This window comes from Prionailurus viverrinus, chromosome A2, assembly GCF_022837055.1.
Source record: "Prionailurus viverrinus isolate Anna chromosome A2, UM_Priviv_1.0, whole genome shotgun sequence".
Lineage (NCBI taxonomy): Eukaryota > Metazoa > Chordata > Mammalia > Carnivora > Felidae > Prionailurus > Prionailurus viverrinus.
The window spans coordinates 37,898,062-37,915,192 of record NC_062562.1 but is presented as its reverse complement, the minus strand read 5'-3'; the positions used below and the strand labels follow the sequence as shown (position 1 = coordinate 37,915,192).

The following is a 17,131-nucleotide window of genomic DNA, read 5'->3' as shown; positions in this document are numbered from 1 at the left end:
CAAGTTTGGCCGGCCGTGTTCATTCTCAAACTTCAACTCTGGTTCTGTCACAATGCATTTTCATTAAGCTCCCTAGAACACCTGGCCCCGTCGTACCCTAAGCTGCAGAGGCTTCCTTGTGACCAAGCCAGCAGCCTAGCACAGGATTGGCAAAGCTCCTTTTTGGTCTCTGTTTCATTATTTGAGTCCGTCTGGATTAATATGCCCGGGAGTGGGTGTGCCTTCTCCTTTGTACTTCTGTTTCCTAGAGCGGCTCCTTTCTAACCTCCTTGGTTTGCCCACAGTTGCTATGATTACAGCACTTAAACTCTCGTCCACCAGGAGGGAAAGGAAACAAGACCCACGGTAGCTGACATCCTGAAAACATAAATTGGACGTTTGTAACTTTTACAGGGGTGGGTGTCTTTATCTGCACTTATTGATGACTTACAAAGACTCTAACAGTTCGATTAACACAGTCTGTGAGAGACCCACACACTTCCTCTGAACAGGTTGCTGCCTCGGGTTTGGAATTCAGGAATTCCTTTTCTTGGGAAGTGCAGAATCTTCTGTCTTTACATCGAAAGCCTGGTAGAGAAGGGAAATCATGTTTTTGTTAGGAACATTATTTTATTTACCACCCTATTCCTCTAACTCTGTTGTGAGTCATGCATTACAGGGAAAATTAAACATCCTGCTCGCCACCTTTTTCCCGTCCAGCTGAATTGAATATTAACTCTCGACCGTGGCTTTGCGTGGAGTTTTTCGTTGATTGATGATCTTTAAATTTTCAACGATTGGGACCATCCTCCTTCCATTGTGACTTAAAATGATTTAATGGCTTAAGTTAGTTTCTGAGTTTCAGAAATCCAAAATGATTAGACTTTCCAAAGGAAGTACGGGACTAAGAGTATTTTTAAAGTAGGAACATACAGGTGGAGGCCAGCACAAGCTCTTGATTTCATTGGATTGGGAGGTCGGACTTGGAGTTTTCTCCAGTGTCATGCAGTCATTTGCCTAAAAACTCAGCAGTTATGTATTTAAATCCCTACCCCAGTGGTCCCCCGTATCCACGGTTTTGCTTTCTGTGGATTCAGTTACCGGTGGTCAGCTGGTGTTAGGAGGCAGATGATCCTCCTTCCGAGGTACTGTCAGAAGGATGTGTCACAACGCCTAGGTCAGACACCTCACTTCAGCTCATCATGTAGGCATTTTATCATCTCATGTCATCGCGAGGAGAAGGGTGAGTACAGTACAATAAGATATTTTGAGAGAGACCACATTCACATAGCTTTTATTAGTTTATAACATTATAATTATTCTAGTCTATTATTTATTATTGTGAACCTCTTCCTGTGCCTGATTTCTAAGTTAAATGCTATCATAGGTATGTAGGTGTATATAGACGAGAACACAGTGTATAATAGTGTTTGGTACTATCTATCCATTGGGGGTCTCAGGACGTGTCCCCCATGGATAAGGGGAGCTACTGTATATATAAGGTATACCTGAAAATATAGTTGAAAACGAAGGTTTTTCTTTTTTTAAAAAGTTGTTGTTAACAAAATGGAGGTGGAGAGGCCAGGAAGGGGATCGTTTTACTCCGAATGCCTCTTCATCCATTTACTTGATAAATACAGGGCACTTCCAAAATACCCAGAGAAGTGGGGCTCACCTGGGGCTCGTGTTTTACCCGAAGTGGGGCACGAGCTCACCCGATGTGAGGGGCTCAAACTCACGAACCGTGAGATCATGACCTGAGTTGAAGTCAGATCTGTAACTCCTGAGCCACCCAGGCACCCTTTGACTGATAAATACAAACTAGTCCCTAGCTCTTTTTTGTTCTCCGCCTTTGAACTCTAAAGGTAAGAATGCTACCATATTACATTATTAACAGTGAGCCCATTTTTCTTCCCAGGCTTCTCGCCCAACTGAGCACCTGTAGCCCTGGGCTCTCCCCCTCTGACTCTCTGAGGTGTATTCAGGGCATCCTTGCCTACACCCACTCCTTTTCCCACAGCAAGCCCCGCATTTCCTTTAGGAAATGCTCCTTTAGGACACATGTACCGGGGCTTTGTGGGAGGCGTGCTCCTGGAGCTGTTTCTTTCTCTGTTGAGACGCCCAGCCTGACACTTCCCTGGGATCCTCAGCCTGAAGGATTCCAATTTTGCCCTCAACTCGCATATGGCTATATAAGTAGCCTTTATTATTATTTTTTTTTTTTGAGACGCGTTTTTGACTATTTCGTTGCTCCTGAACTTTTTCTTCCTGAGCGCTAAATGAAATTCTAGATTTTTAAAGATAGATCTAGATATTTCCAGTGCACGATAAAGTTGATAATACATAAATCATTTTTAACAACAGGTAATATGCATAATTTATGGTGTTACAGTGCTATCTTTTTGATATTTATGATGGATAATGCTCAGTTTTTGCCCTCATATTACTGCTTTAAATTATGCCACAAGAAAATTAATGAGAAAGTAGATTTATGGGTTTCATTTGTTTGTCAATTCGGAAATTAATTGGGTGTTAATTTTAGCCGTCCCTCATCAGAGCAGGACTTGAGTATGCGTACATTACTTTGCATTCATTGTAGCTTACCTCCCATTTACTGTGGGTCACTAGCTTTGCACACATTAAAATAGCCCTCCGGCTCATTCCCTTGATTACTTTTTGAACTGCCATGCATTAGAAAATTTACGCCTTTCTGTTATAATTATGAAAATTTGGTATTGGAAGATAGTGCTTTCATAACACAAGGCGGCACACTGACTTCTCTTCCTAAACTTGACCCTTGGATAGTCTTTCCATGAAATTGGGGCCCCTGCCAGAGGGGGCAGTGGATAGACGGACAGTAGTGTCTGAAGTGTTCGTTCACAACTTGTGGGAGTGATCTCAGTGAGAAATTAGCCAGCTGGTGTTACTTTTTTCTCTTATTTCATTCTCCCCCCCCCCCGCCTTTTTTTTCCCTTCGAGAATATGCTATGAAATCCTCACTTAGGGATAACAAATCTGCATCTTGGGGCCAGTTGTGGCCCTTCCATCCTGCCCTTTCTTCACCTTCTTCCGTAATCCTTCCACCAGTCTTCTCTGTGCCTCATGCCAGGAAACATAAAGTCTCCATTCTACTTTCCTCAGGGTTGCTCTCTGCTCTTGAGTCCCTAGTTTGAATGGGAGGATTCAAAATCTTGCAAGAGGATTGAGAGGAAGGCGCTGGGTTAGTGTCCTGCCACCTTGCTCTTTGCCTGCTGCTGGGGAAGAAGTCCCTCAGATGCACCTTGCTCTTTAAAACTCCTTTATGTGTATTATGTTGCCAGGTAAACCATTTGCACATTGAAAGGGAACGGTTCATTTACCCGATGAGACCCAGAAGTAAATGTCTGCGTTATATCTTCATATAGACAAGTTTTTCTTCTTCCCTGATGGCATGAACGTGATGATCAGTATGGATTTTGAATCATCATGATGCAACATCAGTACTTCTTTTAGAACTAGAGCTTAGACTCACTCCCGCCTTTATTCTTGTCCATTCTGCAAACCCTGCACGGAGTCTAACCGATGATGTTCAGTGATTCCAAATTACAGAAATTCACACCGTCTCTCCATTCTTAGAGTTACTGTCTTCCTCCTTCCCTCCTTCTCATCCCTCAGTCTGTCCCTCCGTCCTTCTCACTTCTCCTCCTTCCCCTTCTCTGTCCCTCCCTCCCCAAGCCACTTCCTCTCTTCATTTCCCTCTCTTCCTCTCCAGGAGCTTCTCTTAGCTCTTCAAACGCATTCCATTTTCCTTCTTTCATGGCACATGATGAACAATGAGAAAGAGGATCTTTCCTTTCGGATAGGAGGAGAACCACGTCATCTCTGGCATCATTTTCCTAAAAAGTGATTTCACCATTAACTTCTCTTCTCTTCTCCCCATAGAAGTAGAAATACATTTTACAAAACTATGTTTAGTTTAATTTACACATCCTTTCATGAACAGACCAAGTTCTTTAAGGGCATTTATTCTGCTTCATATAAATAATTGATCAGCCGAGTTAATTTACTTCTGCCTGACTTGGTCAACCTTAATTAACTGCCCTGGAATCGAGACTGAACTTTTTGTTAGCTTAAAATCTTTCACAAGCATATGATAACAAGGGCTTTGTTTTCCCTAAATTTTCAGCATCAACACTGTAACCAAGGAAATAATCATAATAATAAAGCATTGCTTTAATTTACTATAAATACATTGGCCTGGACCTTATGAATTTTCCAGAATACTTCCAGAGTATGCTGTGTTGGCAACGACAATAAATAAGCATGCTAAACTCTGTTCTTACCCCTTTCTGCATGTTCCTTCAGCACAAAAATCGATCTTTTGAAATCAGTAGCTCTGTCATATTTCCAGGCAAGACACGAAGTGGCCATTCTGGCTGCTTAAGCTTTCTGACATCCATATGATTGCAGCATCAGCCTTCTTAGGGTTGTGGTGAATGGATCCTATGTGACTTAAACAGACCCAGCTCATTCAGAGGAAGCCAGAGGAGGATTTGTCTTTGCGTCTGGAGGGGCTTGTTGGTGGCTACGGGGTGGTCGTGTCTTCTAGGTACATGACTTCATGTCCATGCACTTGGGATGATTGTGGATCATTTCTTGTTCTCGATTCGCTGTGGAGCAAAGCAGTTCGTTGGGCACAGGGAGTCCCAGAGGGAAGTGGAGGTTATACAGACTGAGGGTCTGTGACAGGTTCCCTCTAAGAAAAGAGGGTTCGGCATTAGAGAACACACACGCCTCTCCTATACGTTGACCTGCTTTCAGATGTGATGCTCAAATTGTAAAACTCAATAGAAGAAGACAAATAACGTTGTTTGCTAAAGAATGCTGACACTTTCATCTTGGTATTTTAATGCTTTTCTGTGTCCACCTGCCAGCTTCCTACTGTCTTTGTGGGGATTAGTTTTCTTTTCATCGATTTACTAATTCACGGCCCTGCACAGGACTTTGCAAACGGGGAATTCTCTGGCACTTATCGAATGGACAAATTCATGTCTGGAATGGGAAATTATTATGGCTGCATCTTTTCCTTGACCCGCTGAGCTTTAGTTTTCTTATCTGTAAAATGGGGATAAACTTCACCTGCCTTTTCCTCCCTGATGGACTCGTTACGAGTTTGAAAAGTACCTCAGAGAGCCTTGTAGTTTGTGAAGTGCTGTACAGACATAAAGCCTTATTAAATGGCTTGGAACATTCCATAGAAAGAAGTATTGCCAGCCCAGATATTGTTAGAAATGTTCTTAGACATCGACACTCCTAATTTTTCACATGTGCTTTTCAAAAAGCTGTTTTCTCCTGATTGGTGTGGGAGATTATGGGAAATTTTAAATCTTGCAACCTACATACTACTGTTAGCACTTGACTAATTAAGGACATCCTCAGACCAAAATAATCCTTTATGCAATTTCGGTCCCAATGCCTGCACTCTCACAGACCCGATTTGCAAGCCAAGTTGCTTGGCACGATGCCTGCAAAACTTCTCCTGGAGGACTTGGCAGTCTTCTTAGAACTGCGTAGAGCAAAACCTTCTCATCAAATTGTGGATTGGAGATTGTTCTTAATCCACCCACCACCACGGTGTCAAACCAAGGAAACAGAAGCAGGGCCAGTCTCTTAGACACCTATTCTGAGGTCAGGCGTCCCGATGGCCACAGGCTTTGAAAGCAGTCTTCTTCCTGTATCTCTGCTCCCCAGGGACCTGACATCTGGCTAAATATGCCCCATTTTCTGAGGGCAGGTAGAGATTTTATAGTAAGCAGTGTTTTTGTCTTTTGTCTTTGACCCCCTATTCCCTGATATGAAATGTACAGGCCTTGCAGAAAGTTAAAAAAAAAGTTTCTGTTTTTTCTTTAGGTATGCTTGTGACATACCCTAAGAATTCAGTGAATTTCCTTGTTAACTACTGTTAAGACCACCATTTTCTCCCTTAAATACCTAACCACTGTCTTTTCCTTTGTTTCTATACAAATGGGCATGTTTGTGAAACAGAAACTGAAACATTGGAGGGGGTACAAAAAAAAAAGCCTCGCTGTGACAAATTAATTCCTTTTTTGGCAACGAACAAGGTGCTCGCACGCCTGGTTCTTATATCTTAGAGAAACTTTTATTTGTATTTTTGATAGATTTTATGCTCTACGGACAGTAAGGATATGAATGCACTCTTTAAAGGACTCTCATTACTGGAAAGTCTGATCTAAGGAGAAGAGAGTGAATCAGCTGTTCCTTCTGACTTTGTTTCCCACCTGTTAACAAAAAATGCCATTCTTAATCCCCTTCAGGACTGAATTAACTTTAAAAAATAAGTCCTCTGGGTTTATGAAGCTTGTACTCAAGTTGGATCATACCATGCACTGAAAGGAAATGAAGAAAGATGTCAGTTTTTCTGCTTTATTTTTTCATTAGATTTTCATGGAAGTCTATAGAAAAGGGATTTAACCCAACCTCTGGCAAGAGGGCAGCCTCCTGTAAAGATGTCCCAGGTATTTTAATTTCCCTGTTGTCACCTATTTCATGTGGAGGGGAGGAGTCTGTAACGCTGGTTAATAATATTGTCTTTCCATGATGCAAAAATATTCGCGTTGGAAGTTTTCAGCCCTTTTATCCGAGGTTGGTATTTCACATTAAAGTTTTAATATTCAGACATTTCTCAGCTCTGATGTTTGAACTGTCAAGCCCTTTAGTGACTGTTGTTTTTCCTGGTCAAAGTCCTAGTCTCTGAATTTGGAGTACGACCCTGCCATTTCCGTTGTTTGCTCCCCACTGCACCTCAGCTTTAGGAAAAGACATGGTTAAGAACTTTGACACCAGACTGAACTTGTTTAAATCTTGATTGCACCATAGCTAACTGAGATTTATGCTGGGCAAATGAAAATAGTTCTCAGGGAGCCCTAGTTTTCTCACGTGCAAACTAGAGATACCAGTTGCATTCGGAAGGAAATTGGTGATATGCATAAATCAGCTGCAGGAGGGCTTGGTCCAACACTGGTGATCAATAGATGGTAATAATTGGTACTAGTAAATATTATTCTGTATCTTTTGTCATCATCAGACGCCTTTGCTGAGAGCTGAATTGGCTGCCTAGGAGAATGGTTTTGTACCTAGAGAGTAACTGGGCAGAATGTGGACTGTATTTACATGCAGTTGATATCCTCTGGGTACTTACACCTTGTACTATATATATATATATATATATATATATATATATATATATATGTGTGTATATATATATATACATATATATATAGTGTTTTTTATATATATGTGTATATATATATAGTGTTTTATATATATATGTGTGTGTGTGTGTGTATATATATATATGTATATATATATATACTTTTTATTAGACATTTTGTACTTTCAAATTCAGACTTTTCTTTTCCTGGCCTGCCTAGGCCAGATTTCCTCCAAAGTAAATATAAGAAGGCCCAGACCTTTCAGGCCTTAAAACCAAACTCTAGAGGTTAGTAATCTAGCATGAGAAACACCTAAGTCTGAATGGGATTTCTTAGGACAATTTTAACCATAGGACAATGATCAGAGTCTGAATTTATTTGGCTTCTGAAAAGTGGGGATTTTTTTCTCCCTCAACGTGGACTATCTTACTGGAATGGCCCATTTTGAAGACTTTTCAGTACCTGAATGATTCCGAGGAGTACGAATCTTTAAATGTTCTTCAGCTTTTGACCCCTAAGGGTTTTCAGCTCGAATTACCTGGGGGGGGGGGGGGGGGTGCCCTCCCGGGGGTGTGTGTCAAGTCTTGATAGACTGAAGTTGGAGAAGATTCCTCCAGGAGTGTGGCATCCCCCCACAGAGCCCGCACGTAGTAAAATTTAACGTTACACCTAATATGCTGCATAGAACGACTTTCTGGTTTTTGAGCAAAACATCGAGATACAGTCACAGAAATTTAACCATAAATCCTGAATTCACCCAGAAGTCTTCCCCCCCAAGGGGAAAAAGCCTATTTAAAGGACCTCTTACAACTAAAACTTGAAGTTGGCCTGACACCTCCGTCCCCCCAAACCAGGGGACTCAGCCGCTGGCAGGGCCACACCGAGTGAAAGAAAATGACAACTGTTTATGGAGTTTGGCAGCGTGGAAGGAAGGCAGGGCCCTTCCCCTGGTGCACAACAACTGTTTTAACAGCTGCTTTTTTCTTTCTCCCCCGCCCCCCCCCCCCCCGAAAATCCCTCTCTCAGGTTTTTGAGTCATGATGCAAGAATCTGGGACTGAGACAAAAAGTAACGGTTCAGCCATCCAGAACGGGTCAAGCGGCGGCAACCACCTGCTCCCGTGCGCCGGGCTTCGCGAGGGGCGGTCCAACGGGGAGACGCCGGCCGCGGACGCGGGGGCGGCCGACCTCGCGCACGTGCAGCAGCAGCAGCAGCAGCAGGTACTGTGCCCGCGCCGCGCGCCCACACGCCCGCTCCCCTTCCGCGCTCGCCCGCTCGCACGGCTTCGGGCCCAGCCTGGCCGGCCGCCTGGCCGTCAGCGGCACCTAGGAGCCCGCCCGTGGGCCCGAGAGGCAGCTTCTCAAGCCCTCGGGAGTCCAGTGTTAACCGTTGTTAACAGTGAGATGGAGTGGACCCCCCGGCACCCCTCCCAGCCCGAACTGTGTGCGCGTGAAAGGTGTCCTCCTTGCAACACAGTGGATCTTTTGGAGAGATGGATTCCCCGTGCTTGAATGAAAAAGTAATAATAATAAACAGGCGTATGAAGCCTTGTGAAGAAGGGCACAGAATAAGGGATTTAAGATTGCCTAGGTGAATAAGGAGAATAGAGACAGACGCAGGCAGGCATGGGTAGATAACAGGGGAAACACAGACCTAAGTGGAAGAGATGGCTTCCTGCTACCTGTAGCATTTAGGGGTGCGGGCCGCCGACGCATGTGGCTTGTGTACATGTGACAGTTGGTATGTGGCTAGATACTGTTAATGTTTTCAATGACCTCTTATTGGTGGCTCCCCAAAATACATATAAATTGGGACATACTCATTCTTGTCACATCCTTTGAAGGCATGTCAGCGGATATGATTCAATATTTCCAAATGGTAAAGGTGACCCAGGAAATGGTGTTGTGTGGCCAAAGTGTGGAGGCAAATTCAAATCAGTAAATAGCATCCACTCGAGGACAGGATTGTTTCCCCAGCGTCTCTTGGAATCAGGAAGTATGATTTATTTTTGTTAATAATGGATTGTTTTTGTTCCATCCTAGTCCTTGATTCGTTTATTCAGTACGTAGTTACGGTACCTTTGCAAAAAGCTGAAAAAAGAATGATATGTCTTTGGGCCTTTCGGAAAGAAACAGAAATCGTTGGGGGATGAGGAGGAGGAGGAAGGCGAACCTTTTCTCATACTATTTTCTTGGAATCTGTATCAGACAAGTAGAAGGGAATCCCTTTTTGTATTAGATTATATAGCCTTTAACAGGCTCTCAACGTGTTTTGTTTTCTTCTTGCTAAGAATTTTTCAAAATACATAGAATCGTTACATAGAAGTTAGTGGCATCGATGTGAGACCATGGGACCTGCTGGGGGCAAGATAGACAATAGAGAAAAGAAAAGGGAACTGACAGACAAGCTGAGGTCTTAATTCAGAGGGCTTCGTCTGAGTGACTTGGCCTCTCCCACCGGCAGTCCACACCATCTGTGCACGCACCTTGGGCATCCGTCAGCTGGGATTCATGATATATGTTGTCTGTAACATTTATGCACTTAAATGAATGCAAATGGCTGGATTCTAACCACCGAGGTTCGCAAAAACTATGCTTAAATGGTAGAAAGGTGTCCATGGATGTGCGTGTATCATTCACGTGGTGTTCTCAGATATTTTTGGTTATATTGAGAAGGAACAGTTGGTATTTTGGAGTGCCATTTTCTATGACCTTGCCCTACAGAGTCCAAGATCACCTGGTTCATCATGTAGCAGCTGAGGTGGGGCTCTTGACCTATGTGGTGTGAACCCCACATACTTAGTATTTAAGGTACATTAAATACATGGGAAATTCACTTCTTCAGAGTTTTATATGAAGAACTGAAAATCACTTACTGTCTTAAAGTAGTAAGTCAGCCAAAATCTCTACATCTACACCATCGACACACACACTCACACACACACACACACACACACACACACACACACACACACAGTCACACACCCCTACACCAATAACAGCAACAACACATTGGCCTCATAGACAGTTTTGAAAGTGCATTTTAACAGCATCTTCCTTAAAAAGCATCAGTAAAAATTATTCACATCTCTCCTCCTTATCTTGTCTGTGACCACTTTGAAAAATAGGCTGTTCTGTGTTATGGATGTCAAAACCTTTGACTGTACTTTGGGACTCTATGTAAATACTTTTTGTAACAATTTTACTTTTATTTGCTATTGATATGATTTAGGAAGAAACAAAGTAGTTGGGTTTATCGTTGTGGTTAAAACCCCACATATTGTGGTTCACAGGCCTTTTCAGTCTTGTAAAAGAAAATACCGACAGCTGTGAGACCCCTCTGAGTGTACAATGAGGTTCTTAACAGGTTGTCGGAGGACAAGAAAGTCTGTAGATGAAATGAGAAAAACACTACAGGGCTGAAAAAGTTTCGCGGGACTATCACCGTGTCTTTCCAGCCTAAAAACTGCAACAATGAAGCCCTTTGGAGAAATGTGAGGGTCCACGTGATGGACTCGGGTTGTTTTCGTCATTCTTATTCTACAGGTTTTTACTTGAAGTGCGAATCCCAGCAGTGAGAAAATCACAGCCATGCTGAATTCATTACTGCGGTAGTCACACAAAACCACGGATAAAATTTCAATAACTGCAGGCCACAGTTGAGTAAACAGTTGCACTGAAATTTAATTCCTGTTGACTTTTCCCCCATTCCTCGCCAGGGGCACATTCTGATTCTGTAGCACAAAGACAACAGGGGTTACAGCTTTGATTAATGTAGGACAGTGGAAGAGAATTAGAACTGTAAGATATGTTAGAAGTCCATGGAACAAAAAGATGTGGCTTAAAAGGGCTTGGTATGAAAATGAGTTAATTATGCTGTGTGTAACACTGAATGTTCTAGGATTTTCCAGTTGCACCAGTGCAATCGTTGATGATGTAGGGAGAATTTTTACCTAGTGCCAGGACTTTAAATAAATGCAAGCCTTTCCACGTTTGATTCTTATTACCAAAGATAATTACAAATGATAGCAAGTGCCCTTTCAGAATGGAGAGCTTTCACACAGATTAGCTGTGGAAGGAGTGACTTCTAGACTGGGATTGGTCTGTAGGTTGGCTAAATTAGGTCCAAACAGGATAGTTAAAAAAAAAAAAAAAAAAAGTTCACAGCTGACAACCTCGAAAGGTGGCGGGAATCTGGCTTTTCCATCTTCTCTTGAAAAATCAGAAGAGCTGGTGACCATAGACCAGTATTCTACAAGGGCAACAGTTGTTCAGGGATGAATTGGTCCTCAAGTCAGGGAGCCTGCAGCCCTCCAGTCCGCCCCAGCTCCCATCTAGCAACAACGCTCCTTCGTGGCCCTTTAGGCCTTGGAGTTGGTGGTTCTGTGGGATGCCATCATCACTCAGAAGCCATCACCCAGGGAGAGGTGCTGCCGTTAGCTGGCCGAGTCCGCCAACACACTCCCAACCCGTCTTCCTTCCTCAGAACTAAATGTATTATCTCTGTACTGTTTCAAGTCGACTTCTATCCAGGCCATGAAACTATTAGAACAATAGTTTTCTAATAATGTAATTTGATAGACTTTCTGAACATTTCTTTTAGCCACCGGGTAATTCTTCACCCGATACCATAACTGCCTCTTATTTCCTATTATGCCTTCCCCCCCCATCCCTGGGTCTGTAAAAGTTCCGTATCGGAGATGCACTACTCCATTAGGAAACTCGGCAACAAATACTATTACCAATTACTAAAGTTTTTTTTTTCTCCTAAAGAAAGGATTTTAAAATGTCCAGAGCAATTTCATAAACTGTGTGGATTAATGCGTTTTAAAAGTCTTGAATTTTAGAAAGCAGAATTTTATTTCCATATTGCTGCAAATGAGAGCTTTTTCAGATAAGCATATTACATAGAGCATAATGTTTAGAAGTTTCTCCATATACAGCATATGCTGTCAGGTCAATTAACAGAATGCATACTAGAAAATGTTTATTCAATAAAAATGAATAGCTGTTAAATAAAACAGCTATTTCTTAACAACATTCCATTTAATGATGGGGTTTTTTTTTTGGGTACCACCTGGCAGTTTTATTGTCTGAAAATCAGTATAGAGAGAGCTTTGGTTGCTGTGGTTTTGAGGTGTGGCCATTGTTTTCTAGGAGGAGGGCAGTTTAGAAGTAGTCTGTGAGAAAAACGTTAAAAAATAGATAAACCGTATATGGGAATTGAATATGGATTCTTCAGAGAGTGTGAGTCAGGGAAGTATTTGTTTCATCCATGGACATTGGTCCTTTGACATTTGGCATGAGGGTTTGGGCCTTTTGGCCCTAAAGATGCATACATGCCATCAACACATGTGTCTATGTACATGTTTCCTGTTAATAATGCAAAAGAAAGAAAGAAAACATCGAATGAGCACTGAGGAGTTGAGAGAGATGTAAAGGGCAGGTATCTTCTGAAAGAAACATCATGAGAGGGAAGAAGGATCTGTTGGGTCGTGTTTTGCCAGTGAGTCACCGCACAGGGCCAGAGAAGCTCTGAGAAACAGCGTGAGTGTGAGAGAGCTCAAGAGGGAAATCTGGCTGTGGACATTCACAGGGGATATGGAAAATACAGTGTCAGAGAGGCACGGGAGAATCACAAGTCGAGAGCCTGGGGTCCTCAGGATATGAGAAACCAAACTGTAATGACCAGAGTGTGAACACTTGAGGCTAAGCCGTTATAGGACCATTGAAAATTCCTCTCTTGACTTTCAAAATGGCAGACTGAATTTCTCCTACATTTTGTTCTTGTTACTGAAATGACTAGTGGATACTGAGCAAAAGAGGGCCGTTGTCCTGCCAACATTTTTCAGATTTCAGTGCCTCTGTGAAAAACAGCGCCTGGAAGAAGTAACTGTCCGTGTTGGGATGGGCGGTGAGCTCGCGTAAAAGAAAACATTTCTGTGCTTCTCATTCTTCCCCATATTCCTTTGTGGGAACAGTGCTGCCTTTACAGTGGCCATCACTCTCCTTGTTCCTCCCTCTACACAGGGAGGCCCAAGTGATTAGCTGTGGATTGGTATGAAGGCCAGGTCGCAGTGGCCACTTGGGCCTTACCATTCTTCTCTTTGCAAAACGTTGTTCTATTAACATTGTTAGGAATGCCCCGAAGTGGCCTTTTGCACTGTAGCTGCCAGGGACTGTGTCTGAAAGGAGGGTCTTTTGATGCCATTGGAAGGGAAAAGATAGTCAGCATTTCTGTGTCCGACAATGGAAACTTCTGGAAGGGAGTGTAGAAGAAGGTATTATTAATATTTCTTAAGTTCCCTCCTTGGTGCAGGTACTGTGATACGGGCTAGCCCCTTCCTTCACCGGTGGGTGAAAATTCAAACCCTCATTTTAAAGGGCTCACTCTACCAAGATATATTCTTGTTTGAACGCAATGTGGAGTTCAAATATTACAGAAATTACTGATGATGAAAAACGTAGAGTAGGAATCAGGGCCACCAAAATGTTAGCGCAGACCACACGAACAAATTGAGGTAAAACTGAGACAGGGATTCAGATAATTGTGACCAATAGAGAAAATGCTGCCCCAACAGTAAGAGATTCCCCCCTTTTCTCAATTCCTTTTTGTGGCTATTTCTGGAAAAGGCCTTTTTCACCCTGAATGCTAAATTTAATTCTCTACTCCGTGAGTTTGGACCTCCCTCTCATCAAAATATTGTCAAAGATGTATGTAACTTGTGATGTGAGCCCTGTATGAAATCCTTTCAACTTTCGATTACTAAACAGTTGTGTGTCATTAATTTCTCCGCTGAAAGTTAAGCTGGCATGAGAAACAACAAAAAGCAAGCCATGTGCGTAACAGAGCCTGGGAATAGAACCCCAGATGCCACATTTCATCATGAGAGAAGTGTACCCTCTGGACTTTAAGCTGAGGCGTCACTACTTTGAGCAGGTAATTTTAAGCCTTGACCTGTGAGCCAATAATAATAGTAATAATAATAATAATAATAATAATAATAAACATCAACAACAACAATAATGCCACCACCCTCTATCTCTTGTCTGATCAGAAATCTCTTTTTGAACTTTCTGGAGGTGTGACTTTAATGGTAATTTGATGACAGATTAGCTAGCGTTGTTTTGCACAACTGGCAGGCTCCTATCTGTTCTCCGAAGGCAAGGAACCTACTTTGCTGTTTTGCAACTGCTTGTGCTTATTGACAAGTGGTGCTGACCAGGCAGAAATGGTATGTTTGTATAATGTAAACCTATAACTCCACTGATGGAGTCGAGTGTCCTTTTAGGTAGCGCATAGATTACTTGATAAAAAGGGTTACGAGGTGACTGCTTTTATGACAAAGTAGAATAGCAATATAAATGCGAGTGCTAGATGGAGCCACCAAAGGGAAGTTTATACAGGGAATTGAACCCCCTATTAGAAAGTTTCTTTTCATCACTTGGTCTTTGAACTCAAATCTATTGTAATTATGAAGTGTTACTTGTAACATTCCAGAGACCCTTCGCTAAATACCGTGTTTGATTTGCTTCAGAGAAATACAACCACATTTTTTTTTTTTTCCCTTTCACCTCTGCAAGAAAATGTGGCGGAGAGAGTTTCACGTACTCACCTGGCCTCAGCTTTGTTCCACGTGAGCTAATAAACGTGCTGCCCTGGAAAATACCTTGTTAACCTTGTCTCTTACCTTTGGAGTTCTTGAAATTCATTTGTTCATTTGTTGCACCTTCTTTGATTTGACTGATCTGCGTGGTGCGTGCCTGTGTGTAAGGAGTCAGCACAGATGCCAGCAAAGCAAATTTGGGGTACAGCCTGAAATGCAAGGATGGGAGCTTTGGGAAGGTGGTTCCAAGGTTATCTGGGGTCAGCTTCCTGGAGGTTTGGGTTTCTACAACGGGGGAGGTTTCTAAGCAGTGAAGAGAGGCCGTTCAAGGGGAGGGGTGCTGAAGGTAAATTAGAGGGTTGGGGCTGGCCTGGCTTGGAAGCAAAGAGATCCCTGAGAGATGAGTAGCATCCACAAGGCTCTTGCAGTTGGTCCAGAATTTAGTACTAGGCACTAGACCTCGCCTCATTTCATTGAGGGCTCGCTTTTACTGATCACCCATCCCCCCTTGCCCTTGCGTTTCTCCTCCTACATTTGAATCCCTTGGTCCGCTGTAAGCCCCACAAGGGCAGGGATGGCCCTTCCTCATTCCCTGATGTTCCCCAACACACAGCACAGGACCTGACATAGAGCAGTTCTTTGACAGACTCCGGGAGTGAATGAAATAGGAAGAGAAGGGAAGGCCGTGGCCACAAGAGAGCGTTGAGGGGCGTGCTAGAAAATCAACAGGGCCTTTTGAATTAGATGTGAAAACATTGAGCAGCGCCCGTTATGAGGGGTAGGTCACCATTTCCCATGTGAATGACTGGCATAATGGTGGCATCAGGGAACAGAAGAGAAAAAAGGGCATCGAGGAGAACCCATGTACGTTCCTTTCCTACCTGTCACTGTTTGGTTATTGTGCTATGATAAAGCACAAACAAAATTTGTAAGAAGGGAATGGACTTATTTTGGAAAGTTCTTTTTTTTTTTAAGGCTATTTAAAACAACCAACAACAACAACAACATCCTCTTCTATCACTAAAACTCACTATTTTGATTGTGTATGTTTATTTGTATTTATTTGCATCAAGCATTTTCCCTTTAGCCTTTTGCCAGGTACTAAGGAGTATATCTTCCAAAAGTCACATGGGAAATGCTGATAAACCGCTTGTGTCCCTATTGATCATGGGACAGACTTAATCTCTTTTGGAGAACAAAACTACAAAGTTAGATCTTTGATAAAGTCTCCTTCATATTGACACAAGCTTCTTAGAATGAATTTGTTTTTTAAGGTGAAAGGGGGTGTATGTTGTGTTTCTTTTGTTGGAAAAATACAATGTGTCCTTATTAGGCAGCTGGTGTTATCAGCAGACTCATTGACGGGGTGTAGATTCAACTGCTTAGGGATGTCAGGGCCTTGTTTGTGTGTTTAAGTTGAGCCCTGGATAGAGGCAGATGGGGGGAAGGAAGCTCTGTTGTCTTTAATCCTTCTGTGAGAATGTTTTCCAGTCTCTTCTGCCTAACAGGGGCAGGATTTTGTAAAGGTGGCAACCCTAAGGTTCTCCTTGAATTAACCCTTTTTATCCCTATTTTTTAGACTGCTCCTTTTCAACTGTACCCAAAATAAAATTAACTTCCTGACATAGATTTGTCTCCCGCAAAGTTTCTCCAAGTAGACTATTTGTCACACAGTTCATCATCCACACAAGCGCAAGGAATCGTCAGTATCACCGCTGCTTGTCAGGAGAGGCGAAGCGGCAGCTGGTCCAAAATCCGTGTTTTCATCACTGTACCTTCTCCTCTCACCCCCAACTCCCCTGTCTCCACGTTGAAGGGAAGGTGACATGATGTCTTCTGAGTCATTCAAATCCAATAACTTTTAATCTGAAGGTTAAGTAGTGAGATATAAACTAAGAGATGATAATATCAATTTTATGTTCACTGAAGGGCACAATATACCTCTTTCTAGTAGAGGGAAAATTGTGCGTAAAATGTCTTTTGCTTTTCAACAGCAGAGCCATATATGTGTCTCAGAGCCAAAGGGAGAAAAGAGTTTTGGAAAAATTTAATAAAATAATATGTAACATCCTGAAACAGGGCAGAAGTGGCCTTTTATGAGTATAATGATTAAGTATTAATTTTTCAAGGTTGCATGGTAAGACGCAGTTCCATTTTTATAGCCTCTTGTATTGACTCTTGTTATCCTGCATACGAACCCAACAACCTTTTACAAGGTTAAAGACTGGGAGAGAATGACATAATGCTCATTCTTTCCTGACTATTTTGGATCCTAATATGTATGATAAATAATACCGCGATAATATTGCTTACCTTGCCTCATTTTTTTCATCCT

At 42.5% G+C, this 17,131-nt stretch overlaps 1 protein-coding gene across 7 annotated transcripts in view; it reads left to right on the top strand.

The window, feature by feature from the left end:
* Positions 1-17,131, top strand: part of FOXP1 (forkhead box P1) — a 597,515-nt gene that overhangs the window by 350,429 nt on the left and 229,955 nt on the right. For all 7 annotated transcript variants that reach the window (XM_047851112.1, XM_047851110.1, XM_047851111.1 and 4 more), the window contains one exon: positions 8,217-8,410. In XM_047851112.1, coding sequence (XP_047707068.1) covers positions 8,228-8,410 — 183 coding nt within the window. In that variant the 5' untranslated portion in view covers positions 8,217-8,227. The remainder of the gene's footprint in view (positions 1-8,216; positions 8,411-17,131) is intronic.